The sequence below is a fragment of the Palaemon carinicauda genome, chromosome 22 (genome assembly GCF_036898095.1).
Source record: "Palaemon carinicauda isolate YSFRI2023 chromosome 22, ASM3689809v2, whole genome shotgun sequence".
NCBI classification, from domain to species: Eukaryota; Metazoa; Arthropoda; class Malacostraca; order Decapoda; family Palaemonidae; genus Palaemon; species Palaemon carinicauda.
The window spans coordinates 90,368,001-90,385,500 of record NC_090746.1 but is presented as its reverse complement, the minus strand read 5'-3'; the positions used below and the strand labels follow the sequence as shown (position 1 = coordinate 90,385,500).

Below are 17,500 nucleotides of genomic sequence, written 5' to 3'. Positions count from 1 at the left end.
TTATGAACAGGATGGTACTTTCCGGGAAGATCTGAATGTAAAGAACGGTCAGAATTATGAAAAAATCTTATGCAACGTGCATAACGAACGAATGGAAGGACAGTGCCAGATATTAATATCTAGATTAGGAATATGAAATTTGATAGACAGTAAGTTCCTCTCCAACAAATTAAAATGAGAATCAACAGCAGAAAACCAGACAGGAGAACAATACTCGAAACATGGTAGAATCAAAGAATTAAAACACTTCTTCGAAATAGATTGACCATCGGAAATCTTACAAGACTTTCTCAATAATCCAATTTTTTGTGCAATTGAAGAAAATACAGACCAAATGTGTTTCTCAAAAGTAAACTTGTTGTCGAGAGTCACACCTAAAATTTATAGTTATATAGAGTTAAAGAAACTATCAATGCTGAGATCAGGATTTTGAGGAGCAACTGTCCTTGACCTACTTACACTCGTACTTTGAGTCGTATTAGGATTCAACTTCATGCCCCATAATTTGCACCATGCACTAATTTTAGCTAGATCTCTATCAAGGGATTCAGCACCCCCAGATCTACATTCAAGGGATGGACTTGATGAAAAGAGAGTAGCATCATCTGATATGCAACGAGCTTGTTTTCTAAGCCAAACCACAAGTCGTGTGTATATAGTACGAAAAGTAATGGGCCAAGAACACTACCCTGAGGAACACCAGATATCAAATTTGTATACTCACTATGGTGCCCCTCAAAACAACTCTTTGTAATCTATTAGTTAAAAATGCAATAATGATGCTAAGAAAAGACCCACCCACTCCCAACTGTTTGAGTTTGAAAACGAGGGCCTTATGGTTAACACGGTCAAATGCAACACTAAAATCAAGGCCAATCATGCAAACTTCCTGACCACAATCAAGGGATTTCTCAAGAGCCTTGGAGATTGTAAGAAGGGCATCACATGCTCCAAGGCCTTTATGAAAGCCAAATTGCAAACTAGGGAACAGACGATTACTTACAGCAAACCTATTTAGACGCTTTGCCAAAAGACGTTAAATTTTTTTAGATAATATGGGAGTTATGGAAGTTGGTCGGTGAATCGTTGGACTTGAGCTACCACAAACACATTTATACAATAGAGTAACATTACCAATTCCCCAACATGTGCTAAAAGTTCCTATTCTTGCTAACTTGCGCAAAATAACAGATAACTTTGGAGCTAGTTAATCTGCAGTCTATAACGAATAAAGGAAAAATACCATTTGGGTCTACAACCTCATAAGCATCAAGGTTCAACAAGTGAGCTTTAATTTCAAGAGATCGAAAAGCTAAATTAGTTAGTTTAGCCTCAGGAAAACAGGAATGAGGAAGATTAAGCTAATATGTAATAATTTATTATTAAGTCAGATGATACTGGAACTTATATATTCTAGATATTGCTTTTAAGTATGCTTACTCAATATAAGAAATCATGATAACAAATTTTATCTTAAACATATTTTGATTTCTATACCGATATATAACCAGATTTTGTTTATACTGAAAATCCCCTGAAAAGGTAGATGCTTTCACATTTACTGTAGTAGATAAAAATCTGACTTGTCCATCACATAAATTCATATGGTCGAAGGTTGGAACTACTAGAAAATCACCATGGCATTAGTCCCTGCATTTGATAATGATATTTGGTCTGGCTCATCACTAATCTCTGAACTTAAAACCGTGTGATGGTTGATGATGAACCGTAACATGGTTTCTAATCTGTTCAGGAGGGACTGTTGGCGCTCCAACTCCCCAATTTAGATCTATCTATCTATCTATCTATCTATCTATTATTATTATTATTATTATTATTGGCTAAGCTACAACCCTAGTTGGACAAGCACGATGTTATAAGCCCAAGAACTCCAACAAGGAAAAATAGTCCAGTGATGAAAGGAAATAAGGAAATAAATAAACTATATGAGAAGTAATGAACAATCAAGATAAAATATCTTAAGAACAGTAACAATATTAAAACAGATCTTTCATATAGGCTATAACGTTCCTGACTGGTGAACTCCAGACTGAGGTTCGAGTCTCGTTCAAATTCGTTAGTTTCTTTGTTCGCTGCAACCTCACCATCCTTGTGAGCTAAGGATGGGGGGTTTGGGGGAGCCTATAGGTCTGTCTGCTGAGTCATCAGCAGCCATTTCCTGGCCCTCCTTAGTCCTAGCTTGGGTGGAGAGGGGCTAGGCCGCTGATCATATGTAAATATGGTAAATCTCTAGGGCATTGTCCTGCTCGATAGGGGAATGTCACTGTCCCCTTGCCTCTGCCATTTATGAGTGGCCTTTAAACCTTTATGTCAGCCTGTTCAACATAAAACACTTGCTGCAAGTTTGAATTTTTGAAGTTCTACTGATTCAACTACCCGATTAGGAAGATCATTCCACAACTTGGTCATAGCTGGAATAACACTTCTAGAATACTGTGTAGTATTGAGCCTCATGATGATGTCCAGAATATTAGAATTAACTGCATACCTACACTGGTATTACGAGCAGGACAGTACTATCCGGGAAGATCTGTTACGGGAATATATTCTCGCAAGTAATTCCCCACACACATTCCCCAACTTCTCTCTATTTTGAACTGATAAATGGTGAACTAGCTCGCACCCGTACATCCCGCAAGTCTACAATTTCGGACAGCAATAGTGTTTATTCTCATCATGAAATAAGAAAAAAAAAAAAATTAAAAATCCGATAGTCCTCAACAAACTCATGTAAATCATAATATGTGCTACGTTTTCCACGTAGTAGGCTATTCCTTATTATCGCCATAAAGAACATAAATTTCCATAAAGATTCATTCTCATTCTGATATGGCTCACCAGTAAGTTGTGAACAGTGTTTTTAACAGTGTTTTCTTTTATTCGCTTCTATTGTTTTGCCTTGAAAACAAAGAATAGGAAAACAAACAGGGGGATGAAAAAATGAAAACGATACAAAATAAAAAAAAAAATGAAGGGAAGAATATAAAACAGAATATCAAACAAGACATAAGCAAAAAGAGAGAATAAGATATCCATTTTCCATTCTCTTCATGGGAAAGTAACACTAATAAACAACATAATTACGTCGGGAATATATTAGCATTACTTTTCACTTCTATGCAATCAATAAACTCACAGTAATGAAACACTTATAAATCGCAATGGCTGAAAAGTATCTTTCATGAAATCTCGCATAGTCGCGGTCCACTTACAGTATAATTCTTCCAAAAAGTTTCTAGTTATAAGATACACTGAACACTCTAGCCAAGATAAAACGTTACACCTGTTCACTAAACTATCTATGTGATGTCTGGAGAGAGAGAGACAAATCAGTCTGACTTGGTCACACTCGAAGAGATCGGACAACCTTTACCTTGGTTCCCGCGCTTCGAGTTGTCAGTTTCTTTAATAGGTCAAGCATTATAGTCTCATATCAGTCGTATCTATTTCTTACTATCAAAATATAACTATAAATATAGTATTTTTGAATGAGAAAGATTCATCTTTGAATACGCAGGCATGATGATGATTGAAAGTAAAGAATAGTTGACATTAATATAAAGAAATTTAAACTCTAAATAGCCGATGTATAAGATAATGAACTTGAGATGTTTCCATGACGGCTACTGTATATAGTAATTGTTATTCACGAGGAAGATGGTTACCGCGGTTGCGGCAAAGGGCTCATTTGAATGGCGAGTGTCTAGGCCGACCTTTCCGGAACCTTGAGAAAATCACGCATTGAATAAGCTAAAAAGACGAAAGTGTCTCTTCTCTCGCTCAAATGAAAGTCACCTTGTGCGTGCTAACGAGTGAATTATGGGTAATTAAATGTACTTCTGCGGATGCGATATGACAATGGGGGAGTTTAACTTTAGCCTATATGGTAATCTAATAAAACCTGCTCCTCTTTAAAGTTTTATAAATACATTTATATACTAAATCCGTGCTATTATTTTTTCTTTTGTATTTCCTAGACTCAAAAGGCTTTCCTAGTCGGGAATAATAAAGACAAATAACAAAATATATATCTAGGCTAATCTTTTAGTCGGGAGCTATATTCTCATAGAAGAATACATCAGTCTGTAATTATTATTTGAAACATTGACATCTCATGAAACAAACAACAATGAGATAGATGAAAATATTATCTATTGTGCAACTTTATCATACATCATTTCGTAAAAATCTCAGTTGATCGATATGAGTGACACTTAATATGAAACCACAACATATAAGGTGCTATAGACTAAAAAAAATACGTTCATATACAGAAGGTTAAGTACACCAACCTTGAGATTTCACTCAGATAACAACTATTTCCTCTGTTATATCGCTGCAATGGTCTACCATGATGTTTAGGTAAACCAAATAAATGATATTATTATTATCAATATTATTATTATCATTATTATTGTTATTATTATTATTATTATTATTATTACTACTACTACTACTACTACTACTACTACTACTAGGTAAGCAAAAACCCTAGTTAGAAAAGCAGGATGCTATATGCCCCAGTGCTCCAACAAGGAAAATAGCTGTGTAGAAAGGAAATAAGGATATAAAAAAAAGTACAGGAGAAATAATGAACAATTAAAATACAATATTTCAAGAACGGTAACAACAATAAAAAATTTTTATATAAGAAATATAAAAACTTAAAAAAAAGGAAGAAGAGATATAAGATGAAATAGTGTGACCGAGTGAATTCTCAAGCAAGAGATCTCTACCCCAAGACAGTGGAAGACCATGGTACAGAGGCCATGACACTACCCAAGACTAGAGAACAATGGTTTGATTTAGGATTTAAGCTGTACTTTGCGGGAGTCATGCTGTGAAGGACAGGGGATCATTTATTCTTCACTCACGTTTGTTACAAATAATCAACTCTGTGCACATTTACCTGTTTAAAGGTTACTAATGAATGGAAGAGGCAAGGGACAGTGACATTGCCCTATCAAGAAGAACAATGCTTTAGAGACTGACTTTATATACATACGGTCAGCGGCCAAGGCCCCTCTCCACCCAAGCTAAGACTAGGGATGGCCAGGCAATGGCTACTGATGACTTAGTAGATTGACCCTAAGGCTCCCACAAAGCCCCATCCTTATCTCGCAAGGATGGTGAGGTTGCAGGGACCAAAGGAACTGACGAGTTTGAGCGGGATTCGAACCCAGTCTGGCGATCACCAGCCAGGGACGTTACCACATGGGCTACTATAAGCTTCTTGCGTCAAATTATCAGTCGAAACATTTTCCTGCCAAAATGATTTCCCGATTTTCAGAGAGACGATATTATTTTGTGAAGAAATGTTAAAATTATAACCCCTAACATCACAAATGAGTAAAAATTAATAATTCACAGTGAAAAACAGAAATAACATCTTCCTTCCATTGTCATCTACAACGAAGATGGAAATATAACTGAAAATTATATAGAATATCTACGAGAGAGAGAGAGAGAGAGAGAGAGAGAGAGAGAGAGAGAGAGAGAGAGAGAGAGAGAGAGAGAGAGAGTCAAAGTCAAAGTCAAAAACCTTTATTCCATTATAAAATGGTTATTCTTAGAGAGAGAGAGAGAGAGAGAGAGAGAGAGAGAGAGAGAGAGAGAGAGAGAGAGAGAGAGAGAGAGTGGTTTTCAAATAACTTGATGTGGGACAATAAATAAAACGCTTCCATTGCCATAACAGTAGGGTACATGAAATTCTATTAAGATAGTAAAGTATTTTAAGTGTAGTCATTATAATAGGAAATACCTGTGAAGCAACAGCCTGTTACTGTCATAAATGACAGGACTGTCAAAGAAAAGGTAAGAGGTAACAGTACTAAAATCACATTTGAAATCATATAATTTGCTATCGTTACATCTTTACCTTCGCCACCTTCGTTGCGAAGGTTTTGTTTTGATAGGTATGTATTTATTTGTGTGTGTGTGTTTGTGATTCGCATAACACAAAAACTATTTGACCGAATCTCATGAAATTTGGTTGGATTATTGACAATGATATAGAGACAATTTGATTGGGTCAATGGTCACGGTCACAATAAAGTAAAAAACGTCTTTTTTGGGGTGCATTTTTATCCGATTTGCACGAAACTAGTGCCAAAATGTGCATAATTCAATTGCCTATCTTGTCAGTTGGCAGTGGCGAAGGTATGAGCTCTACCAAGTGCCCATTGTAGTTAGACAATGCTGCAGGTGTGGTAAAAATTATGACCTTGCTTATGAAGCAAGAAAATGACCTGCCACACGCATATCGTAATTGTGGAAAGAGGAGTCATTTCCCAAATGTTTGCAGATTTCCTAAAAAATACTCAAAGAAAATAAATTCTGCAGGTGATATTGGTATAGCCAAGAAAGAAATACAGAAAATACTTGTGACCATCAGTGCAAGTCAGAAACTAGTTTTGTGTTTCATATAAATTCAGTCAACAAAGATGAAAAGAAACATATCATCTTTTACATTTGAAACTACGTCACAGAAACTCCAAAATTCGGCGCTGAGCTTCGTCGTCACCTGTCTCACTTCATAGAGACTTATAAAGCCAAGGCCTGTGCCATCTTACGAATTAAAGTTAATCATTATTAAAAGGTGAACTGTGAGTATTTTGTGAACCTTGTAAAATATCATAAATACTTCCATTTAATCTTAAATATAATTATGTTATGCTTGCTGGCTACTATTTTCTTTCCCTGTTAGTGCTTTGTCATTTTCCAATCTGAATTAATTAATAAAGGAATGAAATATTAAAATATATTTTACACAATCTTCGGTTTGATATAAGTGACCGTAACACCCCGTATGTTGTTAGAACGGTTTATTTATAGGGGGAGAAATTACCAGAAATGTATTTCTAAATTCATTTTAAAGGTAATCATAAATGAACAGGGAATTTACAATTGGATACGTATGTATAGATTACTGCCTGTTTTACTACAAAAAAAAAAAAAAAAACTATTATTCGTATTGAACAGAGTTGGATGAGAATTTTGTTTTTCGTCAGAATTCACGGCCTGCAGATTTGCACAGAATAAAAGGCGAGAAAACAAATACCAAGGCATAAGTACGAATATGCCACATGCCACTAGAGGACCTTGCTGGATGCAGACTACTGTACTTAGTTGCTGGAGCACCTCTGCTCTAAGTTTGGTAAGCTTTGGAACCATTCTCAATTTTTCCCTTGATTTTCAAGGTGCAAAAGTAAAGCCATATAGAATATCCGGAAAGGTGTGTAAATTTTTCTGGTTTTAATTGCATGATAATTCGGGATTTAGAAGATTATAATTGCATGATAATTCGGGATTTAGAAGATTATAATTGCATGATAATTCGGGATTTAGAAGATTATAATTGCATGATAATTCGGGTTTTAGAAGATTATAATTGCATGTTAATTCGGGATTTAGAAAAGGCTGATTGTGGTTCTATAATAGTTTTTATCATCAAAAATCGAAGAATTTCATGTCTACTTACATTTTTCCAGAAGATAACAAAATTAAACGTAAATTTCTGCTTCAAAAGGAAAATCTGCTGTATATAAGCATACACAAAAGGAGAAAAAATAGTCTAACCAGAAATGTCTTGCAGGATCATGAAATATAAAATATCTACGACATAAACTCAATGATCAAGACATACCGTTTACAAACGACTGTCACTTATTTTCTATGTTAACATTACTCGATAAAGCAGAATGTTTATATCTATTACCAAGCTAGTAACAAATGAATTCTAAAGGGGAAAATTCATTGCCTGTTTCATTTTATACAGTACTGTATAGGCCTAGCCTCTGTGACTATGATAACTAAAGGAAATACGTGGAAGGTCTTATGACTCCATGTAGTCTGCAAACAGCCTCCGAAGTTTTCTCGGCAAAACCCTGAAACAAATGAATAACATTTAATATTTTCTATGTATGCATTTCCATAACACAAATGTCAATGTAAGTTTAAGATTATTCTCTCTCTCTCTCTCTCTCTCTCTCTCTCTCTCTCTCTCTCTCTCTCTCTCTCTCTCTCTCTCTCTCTCTCTCTCTCTCTCAAAAAAAAAAAAAAAAAAAAAAAAGTTGATTTTCAATGAGCGTAGTATGAGGTGATCAAATCATATTATCTATCGTGAGTTTTCTAAACCGCTTTAAATGTTCATCATTTAATATTATGAATTACTCTAAAGAAAAGTTGGTTAGTGGACTAAGGACCTGAAGGAACCGGGCAATTCAGTTTCCTCTAAAATTGAATGTTCCAAAATCGGCTAACGGGATGTTCTAAAAACTAGTCCTCATCCCAGTTCTTTTCATAATAAGGGATACTAGAAGTAAGGTTTAAGGATGATTTACATTTTAATCCACAAAAGAAACCTGGTATCAATTTTAAAATTAGCTAGCAAAACAATATAATAATTATTAAGGAAAAATTCTCACACACATATTGAAAACAAAGACAAACTATTTCCTCACAATCTCAATCAAAACTGAATTGCTGTAACAATAAAGGCTAAAGTCAAAGATCCAGAAGTTGCCCAACATGATGCGCTGAATCATAGAAACATTTATATACTGCATGTCATCATTGGCCCTTCAATAGACAGCCATGAACAAGGTACAGAGAGGTGTTATTATTACCTAAGCTACAACCCTAGTTGGAAAAGCAGGATGCTATAAGCCCAAGTACTTCCACAAGGAAATATAACCCAGTGAGGAAAGGAAAAAAAAGGAAATACTCTACGAGAGAAGTAATGAACAATTAAAATAACATATTTTAAGAACAGTGACAACATTAAAATACACCTTTCATAAATAAACTAAGAAAAAAGACATGTCAGCCTGTTCAAAATAAATACATTTGCTGCAAGTTTGAACTTTTGAAGTTGCACTGATTCAGCTACCTGATTAGGAAGACCATTCCACAACTTGGTCACTACCGGAATACAACTACTAGATTACTGTGTAGTGTTGAGCTTTATGAATGAGAAGGCCTGACTATTAAAATTAACTGCCTACCTGGTATTACGAACAGGATGGTACTGTCAAGGAAGATCTGAATGCAAAGGATGGTCAGAATTATGAAAAATCTTAATAAGCGAACTACTTTCCCCTACTATACCCTGAAGCCTGACACAGTGGGAAAGAGCACTTCTGATTATTTCATTTGTAATAAATACACTCAATGTTAGTGTAAAGGACCCAACTTCCTCCTAGACTGATAAAATAAACAAACTGAAAAGCGGAAAAATGTATATTTAAAATGATGGATAAGGGAAAAGTAAAGTTGTTTCTCGAACAAACTAGCAATCTTTTGGAGCTCTTATCAACCTTCTATAGTCTATATAGCGAGTAGAGTTGTGTGAAAAAAAAACATAAATTTGAACTAAGATAAAATGGTTTTGAAAAGTATTGGTAACTGTAAATTAAAAAAGAAAATAAAGAAATTACTTACTTGGAAAAGATCATGAACGGCTTAAGTTTCTCTGGCAAGAAAATTTCTTCTTGATTCCTCCTCACTCCCTTGATTATTCTCGCTGCGGCATCGGCTGGTTCTAAAATCTCAAATAACCACGGAAACCTTGGTTGTCAAAGAAAGAATTAAATCTTAGCAGAGTCAACAACTGATAAGCTCGTTGTGTCAAAATCAACTTTTTGGAATACATTTCGTTGCAAGTTTTTACTTCAGAAGGAAATAAATCATAAACAAGCTATGCTGCAAAAATATGTCATCGAAAGAATATCTCAGATTAATTACTTCATATTTGGTTTGACGTCTTCAACATTGGAGATGAGGAAAGGGTGGACAGCAGTGACAGTGACACTTCTTCGCTCTGCCCTCAGTTCTTCGGCTAATGCTTCTGTCATGCCTGGAAAATAACAAAAATCCATTAACTTAAGGTGAAACCCATTGAAGAATCCCTAGGGATTGAACACATTTATTCTCATTATTTTTTCATGATATCCTTTTAAATAGATTATGCTGTGTTAAGGTGGTGGTGGCCTATGTGGTAACGTCCCTGACTGATGATCACCACACTAGGATTCGAGTTCCGCTCTAACGCGTTAGTTCCTTTGGTCGCTGCAACCTCATCATACTTGAGAGTTAAGGATGGGGGTTTTGAGAGTCATCAGCAGCCATTGGCTGGCCCTCGTTGGTCCTAGCTTGAGTGGAGAGGGGCCTTGGGCGCTGATCATACTGTATGTCAGTCTCTAGGGCATTGTCCTGCTTGATAGGGCAATGTCACTGTCCCTTGCCTCTGTCATTCATGAGCAGCCCTTGAACCTTTATAATGTCAATATATCTGATGTTGCAAAATGATGTGCCAGTGTTTTTCCCGTCCAAAAATATCGTAGTTCTTTCTTTACAGTAATGTAAAAACTGTTATAATGAGTATATGTTTGAGTTAGTGGAGTGTCAGTAACATGGGTCTACAAGATGGGGTGTTGCTTCCTCTGTATACAGTATTTGAACTTCAAATGTTCAAACTTGCAGCAAATGTTTTATGTTGAACAGGCTGATATAAGGGTCTTTTTATAGTTTATATATGAAAATTTTGTTTACTGTTCTTTAAATATTCTAATTTCCCTATTCATTACTTCTTATATAGTTTATCGATTTCCTTATTTCCTTTCCTCACTGGGCTATTTTTCCGTTTCAACCCTTGGGCTTAAAGCATCCCGCTTTTCCAACTAGGGTTGTAGCTTAGCTAATAATAATAATAATAATAATAATAATAATAATAATAATAATTTCTGGTCTTGCAAGGTCTTATAGATAGGAAATCTCGAGTGACTGAAGCAGTTGCGGAGTGGTCCTTCGTTAATTTTGTGATGTTGTACTTATTTTAGCTCCCAGCTTTCATTCATTTCAACTGTGTTACTCTGTTAAACCAGGGTTTTGTTTATCTTACCGAATCTGTATTGCATTGAGTATGCTCTTGATGGTTCACTCACCTTGTTGTGTGTCGTATCATTATAATTGTTGATTTCGGAGTTGGAACACGTATAGAATGGTCTAGATTTCACTTAAAACCCAATTTGTGTTTGAATTGGCACGTTTTGAGGTTTGAAGTGTGTCGAACACTCCCATAATCAAATGCAAAAACAGAAAATAATTATGGCATTAACTTGCCTTGATTAGCACAAATAAAGAAATAAAAAATAATTAAAAACCGGGAAAGAGGCAAAACCACAGAACCTTGGTTAAGGTGGACAACAGTTGGACAGTTGGTGGTTTGCATGTGGTCTATAATACAATATATGTGTTTCTTGCCAAAATATAAGAGGTAATTTGCAATTATCGCTAAAAAAAAAAAAAAAACTTCATAAAACACCGTGTGATTAAAAATACTCCAAGAAGCTAGTTGTATTTGTACGAAATATTTGAATAAACATAAAAGTCATGTTCACATCCATTGTACGCACGTTATAAAGATACGAAACTTGCCGTTTCTACCGGGAAGCCAAGGTAAAAAAGAAGCAAAGGACGTAGACCTAATTTAGGTCTAACCTACTGACAGATTTTAGACACTTTCTTAGCCCCTGTGATCATGTTTTGATATTGGTGAAATAAAAATAGATGCTCTTACCTTTAACTCCAAACTTTGAAGCACAATAAGGGACAACATTGTTCCGTCCTATATATCCGAGCACTGATGAAATACAGACAACGTGGCCTTTGTCATTCTTTACCATGTGACCTAAAAATTCTCTTGTAACCTGCAAAGCAAAAACAGTGACTTCAAGATCATTAAAAAAGGCTCTTAATTTACTTTATAATCAAGCTGAAGTATAGGCTCTAGCTACTTAGCATATATTGAACACACTACCTGTCAATTTGGACATTTTCATTATTTCTTCCTCCTTTCCTATAAATATATATGTTTTGTCAAACACAATATCTAAATAAATTGTTAGATTTAATTACAAACTGTGATGAAAATACCCCTTCATCGATCTGACCCAGAAAATTCTAGGGTATCCACCAACTCTTTATACAACTGTCTCAAAGAATTGCTATCCGAATGATGAATCAATGAAATGGGATTAAATTAGACTTGCTATTGAACGAGACATCTAATGCTCAATTACTTCTCCATTAGATTGTTGAAATTCCCTAGACTGACTATTCTCATTTATGAAGAGATATTCATGATAATTTGAAAAGATCTACCGTGTACCAGAACCACACATCACTCAACAATGAAAAATTTCGACTACAGTCTGAAATGCTCTGTGGTTTGATTCTATAGGGGTCAATCAGGACTGCAAAGTGTCATCTCATATCATCTGTGGATTTGGAGAACTCAACCGGAAGAAAAGTACCATACCTGGTATCTATACCAAATTCAGGGGAACAAGTTGATCTTGTTACAGGGGAAAGAAAATGCTGTTTGATCATGAATATTAAAATACAGTTAAAACAATAGTTTAGTAACATGCGGCTAAAATGATAGTCTATCATTTGGTTGTCCTTCAGACTCTTCTTTTTGCCTCAGAGAATTGGTCCACATACAGATGTCACTTAAAAACTCTTGAAAAGTTCCATCAACGCTGCATGCGAAAAATCTTAAAAATCAGCTGGCAAGATCATCGAACAAACAGTAGAATTTTAGAAGAGTCAAAATACTTAATTGTTGAAACCCTTAGCACTCAGTCGATTAAGATGGACTGGTCATGTGGTCAGAATGAAGGACACATCCATTCCATGCCAAATATTCTACTCAGAATTAAGAAACCCGAAGAGTATTAGGACAGAGGAAGTGTTTCAAGTACTGAAAGCGAATATGAAAATATGTGACATAAATTATAAAATCTGGGAAAGTGATGAGCATGACCTCACTACTTAAAGGGAAAAAATAAAGGAAGGAATTCATGCACTCCAGAGAAAACGTAAACAGAAGAATGAAGAAAAAAAGAGCAAGAAGATCAGCTAGAAGTAAAAACCCACAACTTCCACTACCTCCTGATAATGTGTGTCCTACACTGTGGAAGTGTTTGTGGATCAAGAATTGGAGTAGTTTCTCATTTGAGAACTCATTATGGTCTTTGAAACAGTTATACTCGATATCGAGTGACAGCTATGAAGATGACGTTAGTTGGTTAATTCTAGCTGAGAAGCTATTGTTTATAATCACAAGAATATGTCTTGAAATTTAATGTCCAAAAATAAATGTTCATGAAATGCAGTTAGCTAAGGTAAGTTCATACCAAAATTCCTGTTTCTCTAAAAGATTGCATATTGTATTGTTTGTCCCTTACCTGACTGACATCACTTCTCTCCCAAAAGAGGAAATGCCAAGGTGTTTAGGGGTAAAATTTAGAGATAATTTTAAATTGAATCTCAAAGTCTAAAAAGTAATAGAGTGAAATATATATTTTCCATTACCAAATGTTATTCTTTCAATATCAACAAATCAAAATATATTAGACAAGTATCAACTACCAGTGACGCCTCAATCCAGACACTTATTTCAGCATTATTTGTCTAAATTATCAAGCTAACTAATCTTGTTCCATGTTATCTCTCTCTCTTAATGATCAATAATTTTGCTTTAGAAAAAAAAATCGAAACTTACCCATAAATTTCCTAGAAGATTGACATTAACAAGTCTGCGGATCTCACTTGGAGTGTGGGAGAGGAATGGCTTATGCTCGTAGGTGCCCGCATTGTTGAATACGTACTCGGGATTCCCAATTTCCCTACGCACCTGTCACGCAGAAAAACAAATGAATAAGATAAAATATTACCCATAAATAGAGTATTTAAAGAAATTAAAACATTCCAAAAACCTACAGTAACATCAGGTTGACGTTTATCGTGAGAGAAGAACTCATTCTACATTAGAATACAAGTATTGATTCTTTGAAAATTGTTTATTAAGACGATTCAAGAATAATGACACAGTCTTGTTTGAAGTTACACTGAAGCACAATATTCTATTTTATTTTTCTTCCTCCGTTTTTTAATATTCTATTGTTTATATATGAAAGATCTATTTTAATGTTGTTACTGTTCTTATAGTATTTTATTTTACTTGTTCATTACTTCTATTGTAGTTTATTTCTTTTCTTGTTTCCTTTCCCACTGGGCTATTTTTCCCTCTTGGAGCCCGTGGCCTTATAGCATCTTGCTTTTCCAACTAGGGTTGTAGCTTAGCTATTAACAGTAACAGTAATATTTATATTATAATCAATAGAAATAATAGTAGCACTAATAGTAGCGAAGCCTTTTACATTGGGTTGATAGCATACTCATATACTGTGACGAGGTTAGATTGACATACACATAGAGTAATATCTCCTGTCACGTAAATCAGTGATCTACGAGCAAAGTATATTGTGGGATAGGCTTATGATTTTCCAAAGGTATAACTCAGTTTAAAAAGGTTTTGCATATCTCAAACTAATTGCAAACTAGTTTTTAACCAAGTTATATGTCCCTATATAGGCGTAGGAGATGATGCTGATGATGATTTATAATTAAAGTCTTAATAATATCTTATATATTTTTTCCGCTATTCGATGATGATGCTAATCAGCTTAAGTAATGCATATTTAAGTAATTTTTCTTTATAGAAACAAAAGCATTGAAGAATTATCAAAATGGTGAGTATACTGCTTTGAGAATAAACTGTGGTTAAAAGTTAAAGGTGTCTGGTTTCAGTTCCAGTTTTATCAACATCTTGCTGTATAGCCTCTTAACTTTTGCTTCATGACTGGATAGCGGAGTTTTGCCACAGATAAGGCTTTGGGGGAAGGGGGACCTCACAGGCACAAACACCGGGCCATATTTGTGCAAATTCATAAATCCAAAGTTTTCATTGTTTATTTGGGATCGTTTTCAGAATTAGGCATTATAAATTCAAGTAAATTTTCTCAATATCTCATATTGCTCCTGATTGTTACCCCTAAGATTATGTTGTAAAAGGTATGGAAGTAATTAAATTAGTATTATAAATGCTAACATAACTAAACGTGTTCTATGTTGTCTGAATGTGTAGTTCGTTTTAATAACGATCTTAAGTCCTTGACGCTATGATGTAATCTACCTCATAAAAAAAAAAAAAAAAAAAAAAAAAAAAAAAACATTACCTTGCTGGCAGTTTCTGCCACTGCCTCTTGATCTGAAATGTCACAGGTGTATGGGAACGCCTCTCCTCCATTTGCAAATATAATTTCTGCGGTTTGTTCATTCTGTTTCTGAAACAAAAAAATAATACCAATAAATAACCTAGATACATAGAAAAATTATCAGTTTTCTATAATGGCCAGATAGGGGTTAGTTATGTTAGATTTTGCAAACATTATCATTTACTACCCGTTAGACATTATATAATCTGCAATCAAACTTTTCTTAAGTGATAAACTGTAAGTTTACCTACCGTATCAGATATAGAATTTGAACCTCCAACCACGATGAGATCAGTTTATTTCTACTTTTCATTTTGTTCTAGTATTGCGTTACGCGAAATACCAAAATAGCTATTAGAAGAGAGCAGGTAAAGAAAAAATAATACAAGGCTCTTGTGAATAGCAAGAAATTCGAGCCATCAATCAATATACAGTATATATATATATATATATATATATATATATATATATATATATATATATATATATATATATAAATATATATATACAGAGAGAGAGAGAGAGAGAGAGAGAGAGAGAGAGAGAGAGAGAGAGAGAGAGAGAGAGAGAGAGAGAGAGAGAGAGAGAGAGAAGCTAGGGACGTCATTAATGACGTCATCAATTATAAATCTATAATTTACAATTTCAATTTTCATCAATTATCGATGATATATGCAAATTTATAGAATGAAAATGAAAGAAAATACAAATTTCCTGTTATTTTTCTGTTAGTGGATAACCTTAAAACTGTACAAACCTTGATTCAAGTTTGCAAAATACTTTGTATTTGTTACATAACTAGCTGTAAGAAATAATATTCTTCGTTCCATAAAACTAAACTTTGATTGTTACTTACCTCATTGAGGTCCCATAGAATTAAGGTAGCTCCTAAGTTTGATAACTGGAGTGCCAGTTCTCGACCTAGATTTTGTCCTGCTCCTGTAACCTATAAGAGAAGGGTAAGTTACATTGAAGGAAGCATTTATATATTTCACTTTATAGTATGTAATTTTCACCTAAAAATCTTTACTGAATAACTTTTGAAAACGACAGACAGCAACTACAGGGGCACTCAGTAGAGAGCATACCTCCGACACAGCAGCTTATTTCTCGAGGTTAGGGTTAAGTAGGTCGACCTTTTACTCGACCTTGGCCTTTGACCTAGGACTTTCAAAATTGAATCAATTCCCCGTCTCAACATAACAATTAATTCCTGAAAGTTTCGCTACTCTATGAGTAAAATGGTGGCCAGGAACTTGCTTAAAAACAGATTAACGGACACATATTGGGATAAAACATAACCTCCTCTCCAACTTTGTTGGCGGAGGTAATTATTGACTCATTTACCACCAAAGAACATGTCGTCTTTGCGAAAAAGTGTCATACCGCCATTTCTGCATGTATCTATTCAGAATAGTCGTCAACATGTCAACCTTCGTTCAATATATTAGGCTATACAACTTTACCGCTTAATAAAACAAGACCCTCATGCCAGCGAAGATTGAGATAAAAGGTAAAAGGTGTCATGTTTCAGTTCCAGATTCATCTGAAGAGACATTCACCAGAACGCCTGTCAGCAAGCCAAACCGGACCGTGGCCCCCAACCACGGGACCCATCCCACCACATCGCCCCCTGTGATGTCTAACCACAGCAGTGACCTCCCCAGTATCATCATTATTATTAATACTTGCTAAGATACAACCTTACTTGGAAAAGCAGGATGCTATAAACCCAGGGGCTGCAATAGGGAAAATAGCCCAGCGAGGAGAGGAAACAAGGAAAAAAGAGAATCCATCAACAATTAAAATAAAATATTCTAAGAACAATAACAACGATTAAAATAAATATTTCATATATAAACTCTAAAAAATTTAACAAAATAAGAGGAAGAGAAATAAGAAAGAATGGTGTGCCCGGGTGTACTCTCAAGCAAGAGAACGCCAACCCAAGACAGCGGAAGACCATGGTACAGAGGCTATGGCATTACCCAAGACTAGAGAACAATGGTTTGATTTTCGAGTGTTCTCCTAGAAGAGCTGCTGACCATAGCTAAAGAGTCCCTTGGTAATCTCAGTGTTGACAGGTGTATGAGGACAGAGGTTAACTCACATTCTGAGGCAGGGATGGCTATTGATCCAGAGAGCGAGTTGTTCTAAAATGAAGTCCTTTCAGATCCAGCACCTAAGTGGAAGGTGCTCAGACAGGGGCATGTATACATTAAACATCTAGGATGTGTTGATAATGGCTGTCAAAACAGAGGAAGTGTCCTAATGTGTAAATAAAAAACGTGCACATATTCATAAAATAATGATAAATATACAGCTCATTTTTTAAATAAAATCTAGTTACCTTATAG

General features: G+C 35.1%; 1 protein-coding gene across 1 annotated transcript in view; it reads right to left on the bottom strand.

Moving 5' to 3' along the window:
• Positions 1-7,429: 7,429 nt before the first annotated feature.
• LOC137616172 (epidermal retinol dehydrogenase 2-like) overlaps positions 7,430-17,500 on the bottom strand; it is a 20,963-nt gene continuing 10,892 nt past the window's right edge. Inside the window, exons 3-9 of the mRNA XM_068345830.1 lie at positions 16,000-16,089; positions 15,105-15,212; positions 13,589-13,720; positions 11,600-11,729; positions 9,766-9,877; positions 9,463-9,588; positions 7,430-7,907 (exon numbers count right to left, since the gene is read on the bottom strand). Coding sequence (XP_068201931.1) covers positions 7,856-7,907; positions 9,463-9,588; positions 9,766-9,877; positions 11,600-11,729; positions 13,589-13,720; positions 15,105-15,212; positions 16,000-16,089 — 750 coding nt within the window. The 3' untranslated portion in view covers positions 7,430-7,855. The remainder of the gene's footprint in view (positions 7,908-9,462; positions 9,589-9,765; positions 9,878-11,599; positions 11,730-13,588; positions 13,721-15,104; positions 15,213-15,999; positions 16,090-17,500) is intronic.